Here is a 14,325-nt window from a genome sequence, read left to right as displayed (position 1 = left end):
ACAAAGTTATTGCATGAGCAGTGTCTTTTGTGTTTCTGTGTTTTTCTCATTAGCATTACAATGGCACGACTTCTTAAAGACTAGCTGCCTTCTTCCCTGGAGATTTTCAAAACTCAAATAGGTCCTTCAGGTTTACATAGTAAGATTCAGTACTTAGCAAACAGAAAATCCAGGGCACATGCCTATACTTAAATGTTTCTGAAAACACTTCTTCAGTATTCACTTAACTTCTATAGTGCTATGCACAAGTTTTTATTCATGAAGCACTCTTTCATTGATTATCATGGCACTGTGTTAGCTACTCTACCAGGTCATCATAATTTTATGACTTTAGTGTAGTATGTTTGACAGATAAAGGATGGAAGGGACACACACAGGATAAAGTTCTTAAGAGCTTTGAATTATGTAGACATAAAATTCTTGGCATTAGACAGTGAGAGCACAGAATTAAGAATTACAACTATGGGTTCCCAAATTCTCTGAGGTATTCATTCTTTCATAAAACCAAGCTCCAACTTCTATACACATATAGTTATTCAATTTCACTGTGTTTTCCACATACCAGTAATAACACCTACATTTTGAACATTTTTTTCCTAATAATTTTCTAAGGTGTCTTTCATTACCAAGGATTTATATTATTGCCTTAAATAAAAGAAATCTTCAATAATTTTTTTTTATTGTGTGTTTAAGTAAATCTGGAAAGTTTTTAACTTTACTTCTACTTACTGGGGCTGAGCTATACACTATCTAAATCAACTAAGACATTGAAATTCTAAGTCTTCTACAATACAGCTTAGTCTATGGTCATAGCCTTATTTCCCACCACCGCCCTTCACTCTAGCCACACAAATGATTCTCAACATTCCTAAAACTTAATGCACACATTTAAAAATTCTGTGCCTGTCCTCAAGCCATTCTCTTTGCCTAACAGGTGCTTTCTATCCTCTCTTCCAGCCCATATGTGATTCCTTCAGTTTACAAGAAAGAGCTGATGTATCACATCCTACTACCACTTTTCCTTGAACAGAACTGACCCCTCTCATTATTATTCTTTCACAAAACATTACTCAAAATTTCCTGAAGACATTCTCTTTGGTCTGATGATTGTGTAGAATTATCTCTAAACTGCAAGACTCCTTGTGGGTAGGAAAAAACTCTTAGAACACTTTCACAGAGTACTTGGCACAAAGAACGTAAAATTAAAGTTTACTGAATTGAATTCTGGACATGACTTAAAAAAAACAAAGTGTATTTTCTGCATTGGCAAAAATGAGTTAACAAGAAAGCATTTCAGAAAATAAATATATTTTCCTTTCATTTCTACAAAACTAAAACATCATTTGCTCAAAACTACTCATATTTGCTAACCATAGGTACTTATGTTACACTTAAATAACCAGTAATGGTTTTGTTTACAGGCACATCATGAATGCCTACTCCTGTAACTACATCAGTGTGATATTACTGGTGGAATGGGTATTTTAAGTTTAAAAAAAAATAAAAAAAAAATAAACCCACTATGAAATAATTTATTAAATCATATATTTTATATAGTAGATGGATTCAAAAATATCTATTAGTTCAATTCTTTACATAAAGAAAATTTATCAATTTTAAAGTTATTCATAGAAACTACTTTAGTCAGAGAAATATCAAATATACTTTAAATCATAAGATTGCCAAATATATCACCTAGTTGTCTTTTCTCTCCATGACATATTTGTAAAACCAACTGAAGTAGTGTCTCTGAGAAAAGGCAACTTTAGTTAAAACTCAAATTAGCATGGCTCAAAAAACCTGAGACCCTCAAAAAGCTAGAAAATTTCAAATAGATATAATTTTAATATGCAGACATAAATGGTAGTTTAAATGTTATAAACTGATTTACAGCTTCTATAGATTTCAAATTATTTAACCAATTATGATGTCTGGATGCTTTTCAGTCTTGCCATTTTTAGTAGATTTCTTTCAAAGCTTTTCATCCTTACCATTTCCTTACTTGTTTTATCTATAAATAGCATTAAGTAAAGCTCTATTCTTGTCAGTAATCTATCCTCTGCATTCAAAGAGAAAATTTAAGTTGTATGTTTTCTTTAAAATTTACTCATGTCATCTATCCATTTTATTATTTCCCTTGATTCACCTTTGTTTTATCTAATTCATAAAGCTTAGTCCATATCTATTACAAAGTATGTCCATGTACTCCAATTTTCAAGTATCCCTACTGGCGACACGTGCCATATATACATTATTATTTGGGGAATAATCTAAAAGTAATATAGCCTATTCTATCAGTGATATTCCAAGGTAACTGAGTATTCAATTTACTCTTTAATTTCTGAATCCATGTGCTATTTTTCTCTCTGTAGTCTATATTATTGGTCATTGCCCTTTATCTTTACATGGCAGAATCTTAAAAGAAATAAAAAGTGCACAGCTGTGAAATAACCACCCCTACCTGTGAAGATTAGTCTATATATGGCTCAGAGGTTTTGTTGCATCACTTCCTAGTTCTGCGACTATACTGAAGTTATTTAACATACTCAGGTCTCAATTTTCACATCTTTCAATAGGGAAAAATTATACTTGATTTCTAGGACTCACGTGAGTAAAGTGCTTTGAACAAAGCCTAGCATATGGTAAACGCTCAATGAATTTTAACTGTCTTTTCATTTTCTACCTTATTCTATTGTATTTATTTTCTACTGTACTCTCCTTCCCATCTTCTTTCTCTTTCCTCTTGCTCATTTTTGGGCTGGTGCCCAACATGTACATCTCAGTTCAGCAGTACGTTTAACAAGGGAGAAAAAAAATCTGAATCAATTATGCAAATATCACACATAAGTAATTGACCTTTCAGGAAGTTTTCAATGCTTCTCTCTGTTTGCAGTTCCATCGTAAGTATCCGGGCTTTAGAGTCAGAAATAATTTAGTTTGAATTGGAGGCCATCACTCACTATTTGGCCTATAACTTCTTGGCATTTTTTGTTCCTTGCCATCTTTAAGACTGGGCTTCTCCAACAGGGAAAAAGAATTAAGACGTACTTCATAGAGCCATCTTGAAAATAAAGTATAAAATTCTTAGTGCAGTGTCTGGCAAACGGAAAACTATGAGGTAAGTAAGCATCACTTTTCAGACAATTCTTCCCTCTCTCTATAGTAAACCACAAGTAGAAAAATGCCCTGTTTCATAACACCAATGACAAAGTCATTATAAGTATGATAGCAATGAAGTTTATTTGTAACTCTCTAAGTCTCTGTGTCTCCAGTTACCAGTTTGCTTTAGGAAATGCAGTCTGATCAAACCAAACACAATCACTAGAGCAGGGGTGCAACTCCTGTTCCTCACATGATTCTTTGGCTATGACTACATAAGGTCAGTGATAGTATGATCACTAATATTTTTTGTCATTTTTTTCAGAAGATGAAAAAGTGAGGCTTATAAACTACCTAACTAGTTGTAAGTTACTTAGTATATCGAGAAAAGGACATGTGTATTTATCTCGGAAGGGCATTCCAAAAAAGAAGTTTCACTCACTTTTTGAAAATAATTGTGATAAATGTGACATTCTCAATACGCTCAACAGATACTGATATTTACTCATTTTAATGAAAATAAGATAATGAAGAAAAGCATAATCTTAGTTTAAAAGGTATATTTTCAGAAATGGTTTGAGGAGAGCTCTATTAGAATAAAACAAAAATTTCAGAAAAAATAAAACCATAGTCTATAAAACAAACAAATCTAAAGAAACAAATGGCCTGTTAAACAAAGACATAAGAACTGAACTCTTCATAGGAACTTTCAGTTGAAAATATACATGTTTAATGATAACTATTGAATAATTTCTGATATAAAGTTCTGATTTCTGTTTCAAATTAAAACAGCAATATTTGAATGATTCTAAAAAATAAAAAAATTTTGGGTCAACTTCTCCATTGAGATTTAAATTTGTAGAGATAATGAAAAAAGCAATGTAAAACAATATCAAGTAAGAATGTGATGAATAAGAAAAACACAGTTTCTAAGAAAAGGAAGGAAAGCTAACCCAAGTATATCTGGAAAAGGTTGACTACTCCATTACTGAAGATTCTGTTTAAACAGAGAAAAGCAAACTAAAAAGCTTCACAACCCACCCTTTTAAGTTTAGCTTGAAATGAGAAAAAAAAAAAAAAGATGTAGAAATACACTGTAATGTGAAAATGACACAAAATATATCAAAACATATAAAAAGTCAAGTATAACCATAGGTAAAATGATGTTAATACCTGAAATGGTGTACTTTGGAAATTACACATCTTTATAATCTTTTCAAAAGCAACTACATTCTGCTAACAAAATGCTAATCATAATGTATCTTTTTGCCAAGTTCAAAAAACACAAACTGCTTTGGTAGATTCATACTTTCTAATAAATACCAAATTGTTAGTATCTGTAAAATCTATTTACAACAATCTATAGTTTTTTTATGCACAAATTGAGGTTACCAAATTTAATAAATATATACAAAGAAAAGTATCTTGAGCGTAAAATTTTATTTCTAAAGAAAATATTCATATGGGAGCTATTCTAATACTACTATGTATAAACAATATATTAAGGAAGAATTATTAATTTAGAAGAAAGCAAAGAATTTTTATACCATTGATTATCAGTTCTAATTATATTTTAGTATTTCCTGTGGGATTTAAGTAATATGCTAAAATTCATACTAAATACAGCTAAAAATGCACTGTTCCTTTAACTATTATAATAGATGCTAAAATTAACCTACAACTATGACAATTTTAAAAAGATATTTAAACTTACCCCATTTAATGGATATGTTTTCCATCCCAGCTCTCCCAGCACAGTTGTTGTATCAAGCAACACAACTGGAATTAAATAAATTAAAAAAATTGCATGAACTTCTCAATTAATGTAAAAATGTATCAGTAATTTAAATCATTAATGTTAACTCCCTTATTATTATTCATTGCATTAGCTTTAATAAGTTGCATTACTAACTTTAAAATTTGACTACATGAAATATTAGCATATAATGATATTAAGTAATTCTAAAATGTATGAGGTGCTTATAAATTAAGTTTAAAATATGAAATTTGTGTTTAGCAATGTTAAATAAAATGGATAATTGAATAATAAAACTTAATAAAGTCATTTTTAACAGCTGACTTTTAAAACTGATGAATGTTAGAGAAGGTAATGAGGAGGATGTAACCACCAGTTGACCCACGAACGGACCTAAGCAATGAATGGGAGGCTCTCCAGCTCCTCCCCTGTCCTTAGAATGTATGCTCTGCCCACCATTCCCACAGCGGGAGCTGTTCCAAGGAGAGAGCCTTGAGAGAGGAACGCACTGTTGAGACCACCTGGACATACATATGAATGAACCCAGATTCAGTTGAGGCTATATAAACTCTATATAAACTTCAAGATTCTAAAGGGCAAGTGCAGAGATCTATTCGTCTTACAGCTGCCCAAGACCAGCTTGGTAAGTAAGTTCCCGTACCTACCAACCTCCAATCTGGAGTTATCTGCCTCTTTGTTCAGACTCTCCTTGCCTTCCAGGAGTACAGGGCCAGTTTGCAAACCAACCATGAAATAACCATCATGGCTTTCTCTGCCATTTTCATATATAGTCTTTTTATATCACATTAAAGGAAGAGAAACTATTAAAGCAGGCTTCTTTATTTTCTTTCTGTGTTATTAAATACCCTTATACATGCTTGGAAAAGAATTTAAAAAAAAAACACATTTTGAATAAACCTACTATCTTTAAAGCATAGATTACATTATCATTGTATGCACTAGTATACTTACTGCTAAGGGAGGCAAAAGCAAAAATAAAAACCATGCATCTTTTTTCCTAACCAAAAGTAATTCATAAACTGGTTGAAGAGACATATAAACAAATGATCAGAACATTTCTCTTAAATTCTAAAAGACTATATATAATAGCTCAGCAATTAAGTTAGGCTAAGGCTGATAGGGCAAGTCTGGGAATATTTCACAAAGGAAATGCAATTTGGGCTGGCCTAAGATGAGGAGGTCTTCAAAAAGATGTGATAAGAAAAAACTTATTTTAAAATACTTTCTATAACTTAACTGAGCTATGACTAAGCCAGTCCTCAGTTGCTGGAGTAGGGAGCAGGAGTGGAGATTATTTGGAGGAACTAGGAGGACATCAATGAGACTATAGAGCTAAATGGTGATCAACTTGAGGTGTAGTGCTTCTGGCAGGTTAATATGTAGTGCCCATGATTCAGAAGATCTTTATTTTAACTACTACCTCCACGTCTCCCAGATGCCAGTAAGGTCATGGACCTCTGAGAAACAATGCTTTGATATCTTACCATGAGTTTTAGTCCTTCATTTGGTTAAGGAAGTGCAGGTTTTTTTTTTTTTTTAATAGTTTTTTAAAAATGCCATTGGGAGTATGTTATTTGCCATCTGCCATTTAGCATCTATTGTAAGGATTCTGTGTTTTCTTCTTATTGGAATCCCTGTGATACATTTTATTGATTTTTAATCATTAAACCATGCTTAAATTTCTGCAATAAATTCTTACTCATTGTAGAATATTCCTTCAATACTGTTAAAATCTATTCACCAAGCATATATTTGTAAAACTGAGCCATAATTATTTAATTTTTATTATGGAAAATTCTCTCTCAAAAATATTTTAAAATGTGGAGATAACAGTACAATGAAACCTCATATACTAATCACCCTGCTTTAGTAATTACCAACTATAGCCAATCTTATTTCATCTATACATGTTACTCTTTCACTGTGAGATTTCTTTGAAGTAAATTCTAGTAATCATATCATTTGATATGTAAAAGTTTTAGCATGTATATCTAACATACTCTTTTTAAATATAATTAAAATATCTTAATTCATTACTATAAATAGTATGTATTATTTAATGTAATCAAATACCCATCAGTGCTTAATATTCCCATGATCTCAACTTATTTTAACAGAAAATCAAGATCCAAATAAATCCCACACATTATAGTGAGGTCTTGTTTTTAAGTATTTTTTTCAATCTATAGGTTCCCCTTTTATATTTCTTAAGTTAGATTTATTGAGGTATAATTTAAAATTCAGCCTTTTTAAATGCACATTTCTAGGAATTGTGGTCAGCTCCTACATCCATGTAACAGCCATTACAGTCAAGCTACAGAATACATCTATCACCACCAAAATTTCCTTTGTGATTCTTTATGGCGAATTCCTTCTCTGTCCCAACAACTGGCAACTACTAATGTGAATTCTGTCTCTATGGTTTTGCCGTTCCCCAAATGTTACATGAATGAAATTATACAACATGAAGTCTTGTGAGCCTAGTTTCTCTTACATAGCATAATCCATTTGAGATTCATATATGTTACTGTATATATCAATACACACAACAGAATACTCAGTTCCTTTTTATTGCTGAAAAGTGTTATATTGCATGGAATTCTCTACTTGATAAACTTTCACATATAATTTTTTTAACATTTTTTATTGAGTTATAGTCATTTTACAATGTTGTGTCAAATTCCAGTGTAGAGTACAATTTTTCAGTTATACGTGAACATACATATATTCATTGTCACATTTTTTTCTCTGTGAGCTACCATAAGATCTTGTATATATTTCCCTGTGCTATATAGTATAATCTTGTTTATCTATTCTGCATTTTAAAACCTTAGTCTGTCCCTTCCCACTCCCCGCCCCCTTGGCAACCACAAGTTTGTATTCTATGTTTATGAGTCTGTTTCTGTTTTGTATTTATGTTTTGTTTTGGTTTAGCTTTTTTTTAGATTCCTCATATAAGTGATCTCATATGGTATTTTTCTTTCTCTTTCTGGCTTACTTCACTTAGAATGACATTCTCCAGGAACATCCATGTTGTTGCAAATGGTGTTAGGTTGTCGGGTTTTGTGGCTGAATAGTATTCCATTGTATAAATATACCACATCTTCTTTATCCAGTCAGCTGTTGATGGACATCTTAGGCTGCTTCCATGTCTTGGCTATGGTAAATAGTGCTGCTATGAACATTGGGGTGCAGGTGTCATTTTGAAGTAGGGTTCCTTCTGGATATATGCCCAGGAGTAGCATTCCTGGGTCATATGGTAAGTCTATTCCTAGTCTTTTGAGGAATCTCCATACTGTTTTCCACAGTGGCTTTCCTTGCTTCCCTCTCCCACTCTTAATAATTTAGATGTCTTCTTTTACAATTTTGTGTTTATTCTTTTTGCAATTCATGACAGTTATCTCCTTTCCAGTTATGAGTTTCTCATTTTTGTAGTATCCTGCTTCTTTTCTATTTAGAGTAGACCTGTTAATATTTCTTTTAGCATGGGTTTAGTGTTGCTAAACTCTTATTCTTTTTGCTTATCTGTGAAGTTCTTTATCTCTCCTTCTATTTTAAAGGATAGCCTTGCTGGATAGAGTATCCTAAGCTGCATCTTTTTTTCATTCAGGACTTTGAATTTATCTTGTCAGTCCCTTCTGGCCTGTAGTATTTGTAGAGAAAACAGCTGAGAGCCTTATGGGGGGGGGGGGGTCCCTTGTAACTCACTCTTTGTTTTTCCCTTTCTGCCTTTAGGATCATTTCTTTATCCTTGACTCTGGCCATCTTGATTATGATATGTCTTGGTGTGGGTCTGTTTGGGTTCTTCCTGTTTGGGACCCTCTGAGCCTCCTGTACTTGTATATCTGATTCCTTCTTTAGGTTTGGGAACTTTTCAGTCATAATTTCTTCCAATACCTTTTCAATCCCCTTTGTTCTTTCTTCTCATTCTGGAACCCCTATTATGTGTAGATTGGCATGCTTTTTATTATCCCATAGGTCCCTTACATTGTTTTCATTGTTTTTCATTTGTTTTTCATTGTTGTTCTGATTGGGTGCTCTCTGTTGTCCTGTCTTCTAGGTCACTTATTCGTTCCTCTGCATTATCTAGTCTGCTCTGCACAGCTTTTAGGTCAGCTCTCATCTCAGCAAATGAGTTTACTAATTTTACTTGGTTCTTCTTTATAGCTTCTATTTCATTTTTGACATATTTTATATCTCTAAACATTATCTCTTTTAGTTCCTTCAGTACTTTGATCAGTCTTTTGAAATCTTGATCTAGTAGGCCATCAATGTCTATTTCCTTGATTGTGCTTTCAGGGGATTTCTCTTGATCTTTTAATTGGGAGTGGTTCCTCTGCTTCTTCATATTGCTTATATCTCTCTGGCACTGTGGCTTATCAGTTATCTAGTTCTCCTGGAGATGGTGTGCCCTTAACGCTCTTATTGAGAGGTCTTTGTGTCTTTGCCCTGTTTCACGAACTCAGCTTGCTGTTTCCAGAGGCCCTCTGTTGGCGCCCTCGTCTGTGCTGCTCCCAGTGGCTATTGGCTAGCAAGTCACGCCCCCTCCTAATACTGGGTCTGGAGCTGAGCTCTTACCCGGTGGGCAGGCGGGTCACTCCCCCTCCTACTGCTGCAGTCAGATGCTGCACTCTGGGGGGGTGGGGAGGCAGGTGGGCGGATCCTGCCCCTTCCCAGCACGGTGGTCAGGTGCTGCGTTCCTGCCACAAGGCGGGTGTCTACCCGCCCTCTCCTGGAGCCCGTAGTTCCGCTGCTCTGTGCAGCTGCCTGCTCTGCCTCCAGTCAGCGCTCCAAAGGCGGGCTCAGGGAAGACCACAGAACGGCCCCGCCCCTGCTTCATGCCAACTCTCAGCTCCTTGTTTGTCTTGGCAGCACAAGTTCTCTGAGGTACCAGGGCAGAAAGATCCTATCTGCCTCAGGCTGTAAACAAGTCTCAGTCCTGACTAGGAGGTTCCAGAGCCTCAGGGTTCGGGTTCAGGTCTCGGCCCTGCCCCCGCCTGGGCGCTGCGCACTGGAGGAGATGGCAGCTGTGGCTGCGCCCCGCCTCTCTTCTCAGGAGAAGAGCCAGTAATGGCGGCGCAGGCCTGAGGAGACAAAGGCTATGGCACCCCTCCCCACAGGGCACACCAGCCATGTTTCTTTGCTTTTTTTGCAATTTATGGGGGACCAAGGTTGTTCCAGTCCGTATCCCCTCCCAGCCACGGCGTGCAGCACCTTGCAGTCCCCCGGGGCTGCCTCAGTACAGCCCCCCTAGTCCTCCGCCTAGCTCAGGCAGCCTGGCCCAGCCCCCAGCTGCTGGCTCGAGTCTTGCGCTGGGTGTCACGGGGACCCTTTGTGCCCATTTAACTCAGTTCTGTCGGTCAAGGGGTGCTCGGGGCAGATCTGAGCCTCAGAGGCTCCCCCTCTGTCCCACTGGCCTCTCCATTGGAGGGGGGAGACCCAGTGAATGAGCTCCAGTCCTCCTCTGCTGCTCTCTCCCCACAGGGACCGGTCCCGCACCGTTTTGCTTTTTCTTCTTTCTTTTTCCCTTTTCTCCTACCAGATATTTGGCGTCTTTGTCTTTCAAAGAGGGCGATGTTCTGTCGGAGTTTGGCAGGTGCTCTGGTTGGTTGAGTAGGTCCGTAGATGTGAGTTTTGGTGTATTTGTGGGAGAGGGTGAGCTACAAGTGTCCTTCTAATCCGCCATCTTGCTTCTCTCATAAATTTTTATATGAACCTATGTTTTCATTTCTGCATGGTAAATAATGATTACTGGGTTATACAAAGAAGGCTTATGTTTTAAGAAAAAGTCAAACTGTATTTCAAAATGGCTATGAAGTTTTACATTTCCTTTAGCAGAATGTACGGCTTTCCAGTTGCTCCACATCCTCACCAGTACTTGGTACTGTCCAGCTTTTTTTTTTTTAAGACATTGTAACAGGTGTGCAATAGTATCTCATAGTTATTTTAATTTGTTTCCTAATGAAGAGCCAGTCATCTTTTTCACTACATGAAATCAAATTTGATAAGAAATATTTGTCCCATAAAAGTTGTTTTATCCCACATTCTAGATTTTCCTTACCATGAGATATCACTGAACGTATTCCTCCATTCCCTGTATTTTCTTTAAATTGGTAGATATATTCAGTGGCTTGACCAGATAGATCTAGGTTCCGCTTATTTTTATTTTTTGTAAGATTATTTCATTGGTGGTGTTTTATAAATTTAATACCAGAAATCAGGGAAGATATCAATGTTTACCAGTGTCATGTCAAAAGGATTCAGGAGCCAACTGGCACAGGCTTCCAAATGGCCAAAAATGGATAATTTGACCATACACAAGGTTAATGACTCTAAGGGATTGAAACCCTTCAAATATGCTTAAGTCTACGCATTCATAATGATAAAATATATCCACTGATAACTTGCAGTACAGTAGGAAACCATATTTTAAAAACTGGTAAATAATCTGAAAAGAATAAAACATTTATTTTGCTTTTTCTCTAAGAACTACTCGTAAATAAAGAAATAGTTAATGATGGGATATTTCTCTTACTGAAATATTTCAGTTAATAAATGAAGACAAAATGACTGAATTAGGCTACATCATTTTCTACTCTTAAAGAATTAACATATCTAGGTAATGGCTCTCAATGTTGCTAATGTCACATAAAGATATAAAGACACATAAAAGGCTAGAGCCTTTCAGAAGGCTTTCTTTATAGTTTCATTTACTCCATATTAACACACAATGCTAACAAACCTAAACGTAACAGAAAGAACAAATGGATTATATACCTATATATGAATATATATACAGACTTAACATATATATGTACACACAAAAACACACACATGCAAATACACAAAATAAACACCTGATGACATTTGGGTTCATTCAGTTTAACAAAAATAATCTCACATATTAGAGAAAAAAGCTGAAGATATCATTGTAATAAATATTCAAAACCATAAGTTTATCTTATTGTCAAATAAATGTTATTTTATTTTGTGTATATACTATTGAAAAGAATTCAGAGGTATGCAATCCCGATATCTACTTTGGGGTACTGAAAAGTTTAATGTTACTCATTTAGCACATTTACATTTTTGGAATATATCATTATTTCCCTAGTAAGTTGATAAAGTAATGACACAAATTCACAGTCACTGTAGAAAGGACATTCTATATATTTTCTTCTTCAAGGAATCTCCATGTTGTCCTATAAGTTGTTTCTTTTTTAAAATGCTCAATTTACAGCAGAGAAAACTGAGGCTGAGAGAGGTTACATAATTTTCCTTAAGATCACAAAGTGAGTCCCACCAAGGAGACTGATGCTAGAATGTCCATTAAAAAAATTTTTTTAAACCTTTCCAATTTTTAAGTGTTTTCTTATTACTTTTTAAATTTAAATATAAAACTTCATTGTTTTATCATTTTATTTTTGTAGAAGCAGAGAAAAATCACTATTTCTTTTGCTGATTCCAAACCTTCGTAAGTTTTTATCCTAGTTTTCTCACCAGTGGTTTCAACAGAAACTTTACTGGCACTACCTACAAATCATGCTATTTAAATCAAGAGGTTTATTGAAGTAGAGTGTTCAAAGATGCCTAATACAAAGATGCCTAGCGACACAGATTTCTTTTTCATAGGTTGACAAATTAATAAATTGATTAATTGATGTAATATTTTTCTAAAACATATTGGGGCTGCTTGGTTGTTAGTATTTATAATTTATAAACTATGAAATACACTCATTTCAAAATAAAAAAGGAAAATGTGTATATACTTAAACAACAGTGTAGACCCTTAGGAAAAGGGTTTTTTTTGTTTATTAGTAGCTTCAAGAAACAATATTTATATAATTGCTTTATTTTCCTCATTAAACTACAAGCATACTTTGAAAAAAATTCTTAAGGACAGTAAAATTTCAATTTTGCATTCTTGACAAGTGAATGATGCACTGATATCAAAATAAAACTGAGGATTTTTTAGATTTTTAATACCATTACATGTGATAAGTGTTTAAATTTTATCATCTGTTTCATATACAAAACCCCCACAAAATCAGGTTTTTCAGGCACACTAATTACATTGAACCCAGCAAGGTGAGAGCTCCTCCTGCTGGCTTTAAGTAAAAGTTATCTAGTCCCTACCAGAGTGGAGGAAAAAAAAACATGTCAACATTAACTTCAATAAAATGTGAACATTTTTTAGATTTTTAATTTAACGGCGAGGTTTTAAACACAGCAAGATTAACATCTCTTATTTATCTAAGGAGTACACATCAAAATATATTTATTCATGTCATAATAAATAAGAAATTGGTTAAACCAGAAAATAAATTGCAGGTGGTATCAAAACAAAGTTTTATAATACTTAATAACCAATATAATGCATAGAATATGTTAAACTATATATAATTTTCCTATTAACTTTAGAAGTAAATTTCCAGCATATTATATGTTTCTCTGGAAATGTCTCTTAATTTATTAGTGCTTCCTTTACTCATTCTTTTGGAAGTTATAAGAAAATGTTATTGTGTTCTAAAAGAAGATATTAGATATTAAAGACAAGGTTGATAGCACTGAATTAAAAGTCAGAGTAATGAGTACAAAGATTAAAAAGCTCAATGTTACTTTTTTGCCCTTGAATAATTTATCCTTATAACCCTTTTAGCAAATTTAAGATATATTAGTTTTAAAACAATTAGCATATAGGTTTTACAGTGTATAATAGATCATCTTTATTCCAACTGCACAATAAAAGGTGTAAGATTTCATTTATATATCACTTCGAAAAATTAAACAAGGAAGAGATCAATCAACCTACTAAGAAAGTAGCTATTCTTTTAGGATAATTTCTCTGTAAAAATTCAAGTTAATGGCATGTGAACTGAGTCCAGAGATTTACCAATATTTTTAAAAGTTCAGACAGCAGTAAATACAGGCTTGGGATTTTCTCCAATAGTTTTCATGCAAAGAAGGGAAAGCCATTTCTTCTTAGAATCATTCCATTTAGAACTTTTATTTTATAAATAAGATCCAGAAAGGTAAAGTAAGTTACTAAGTCACTTAGTAACAACCTAGTAGAGGTTTTTAATAGTTACTTCCATGTTCCACTGACTGTAACACACCCTACCACCTCCCATAGATCTAAACAAACAGGTAAAATAACTTCCAACATCATGGTCAGATTAAATGTAATCAGAATACTTCAAGCTATAGATCTAGATACATAAACAAACATCTAACTATCTACCTATCTATCTATCTATCTATCTATCTATCTATCTATCTATCTATCTACCTACCTACCTACCTACCTACCTATACAGCAACTGTCTATTTCAATGCCAGGTTACCACAGTAACTAATGTTTTGACATAACTGCATTTTTTTGATTGAAAAAAAAGCACAATTATAACTTCCAGATACTATGAGTCTGTAACCTCACAAAGAGTCAGAAT

General features: G+C 34.2%; 1 protein-coding gene across 5 annotated transcripts in view; it reads right to left on the bottom strand.

Moving 5' to 3' along the window:
- The window catches only part of EPHA6 (EPH receptor A6), a 730,766-nt gene that overhangs the window by 662,516 nt on the left and 53,925 nt on the right, over positions 1-14,325 (bottom strand). For all 5 annotated transcript variants that reach the window (XM_032489822.1, XM_032489814.1, XM_032489792.1 and 2 more), the window contains exon 2: positions 4,814-4,878. In XM_032489822.1, the coding sequence (XP_032345713.1) occupies positions 4,814-4,878 (65 nt within the window). The remainder of the gene's footprint in view (positions 1-4,813; positions 4,879-14,325) is intronic.

This window comes from Camelus ferus, chromosome 1, assembly GCF_009834535.1.
Source record: "Camelus ferus isolate YT-003-E chromosome 1, BCGSAC_Cfer_1.0, whole genome shotgun sequence".
Classification (NCBI taxonomy): Eukaryota; Metazoa; Chordata; class Mammalia; order Artiodactyla; family Camelidae; genus Camelus; species Camelus ferus.
The sequence above is the reverse complement of the archived record's forward strand: the minus strand, read 5'-3'. Positions and strand labels throughout refer to the sequence as shown.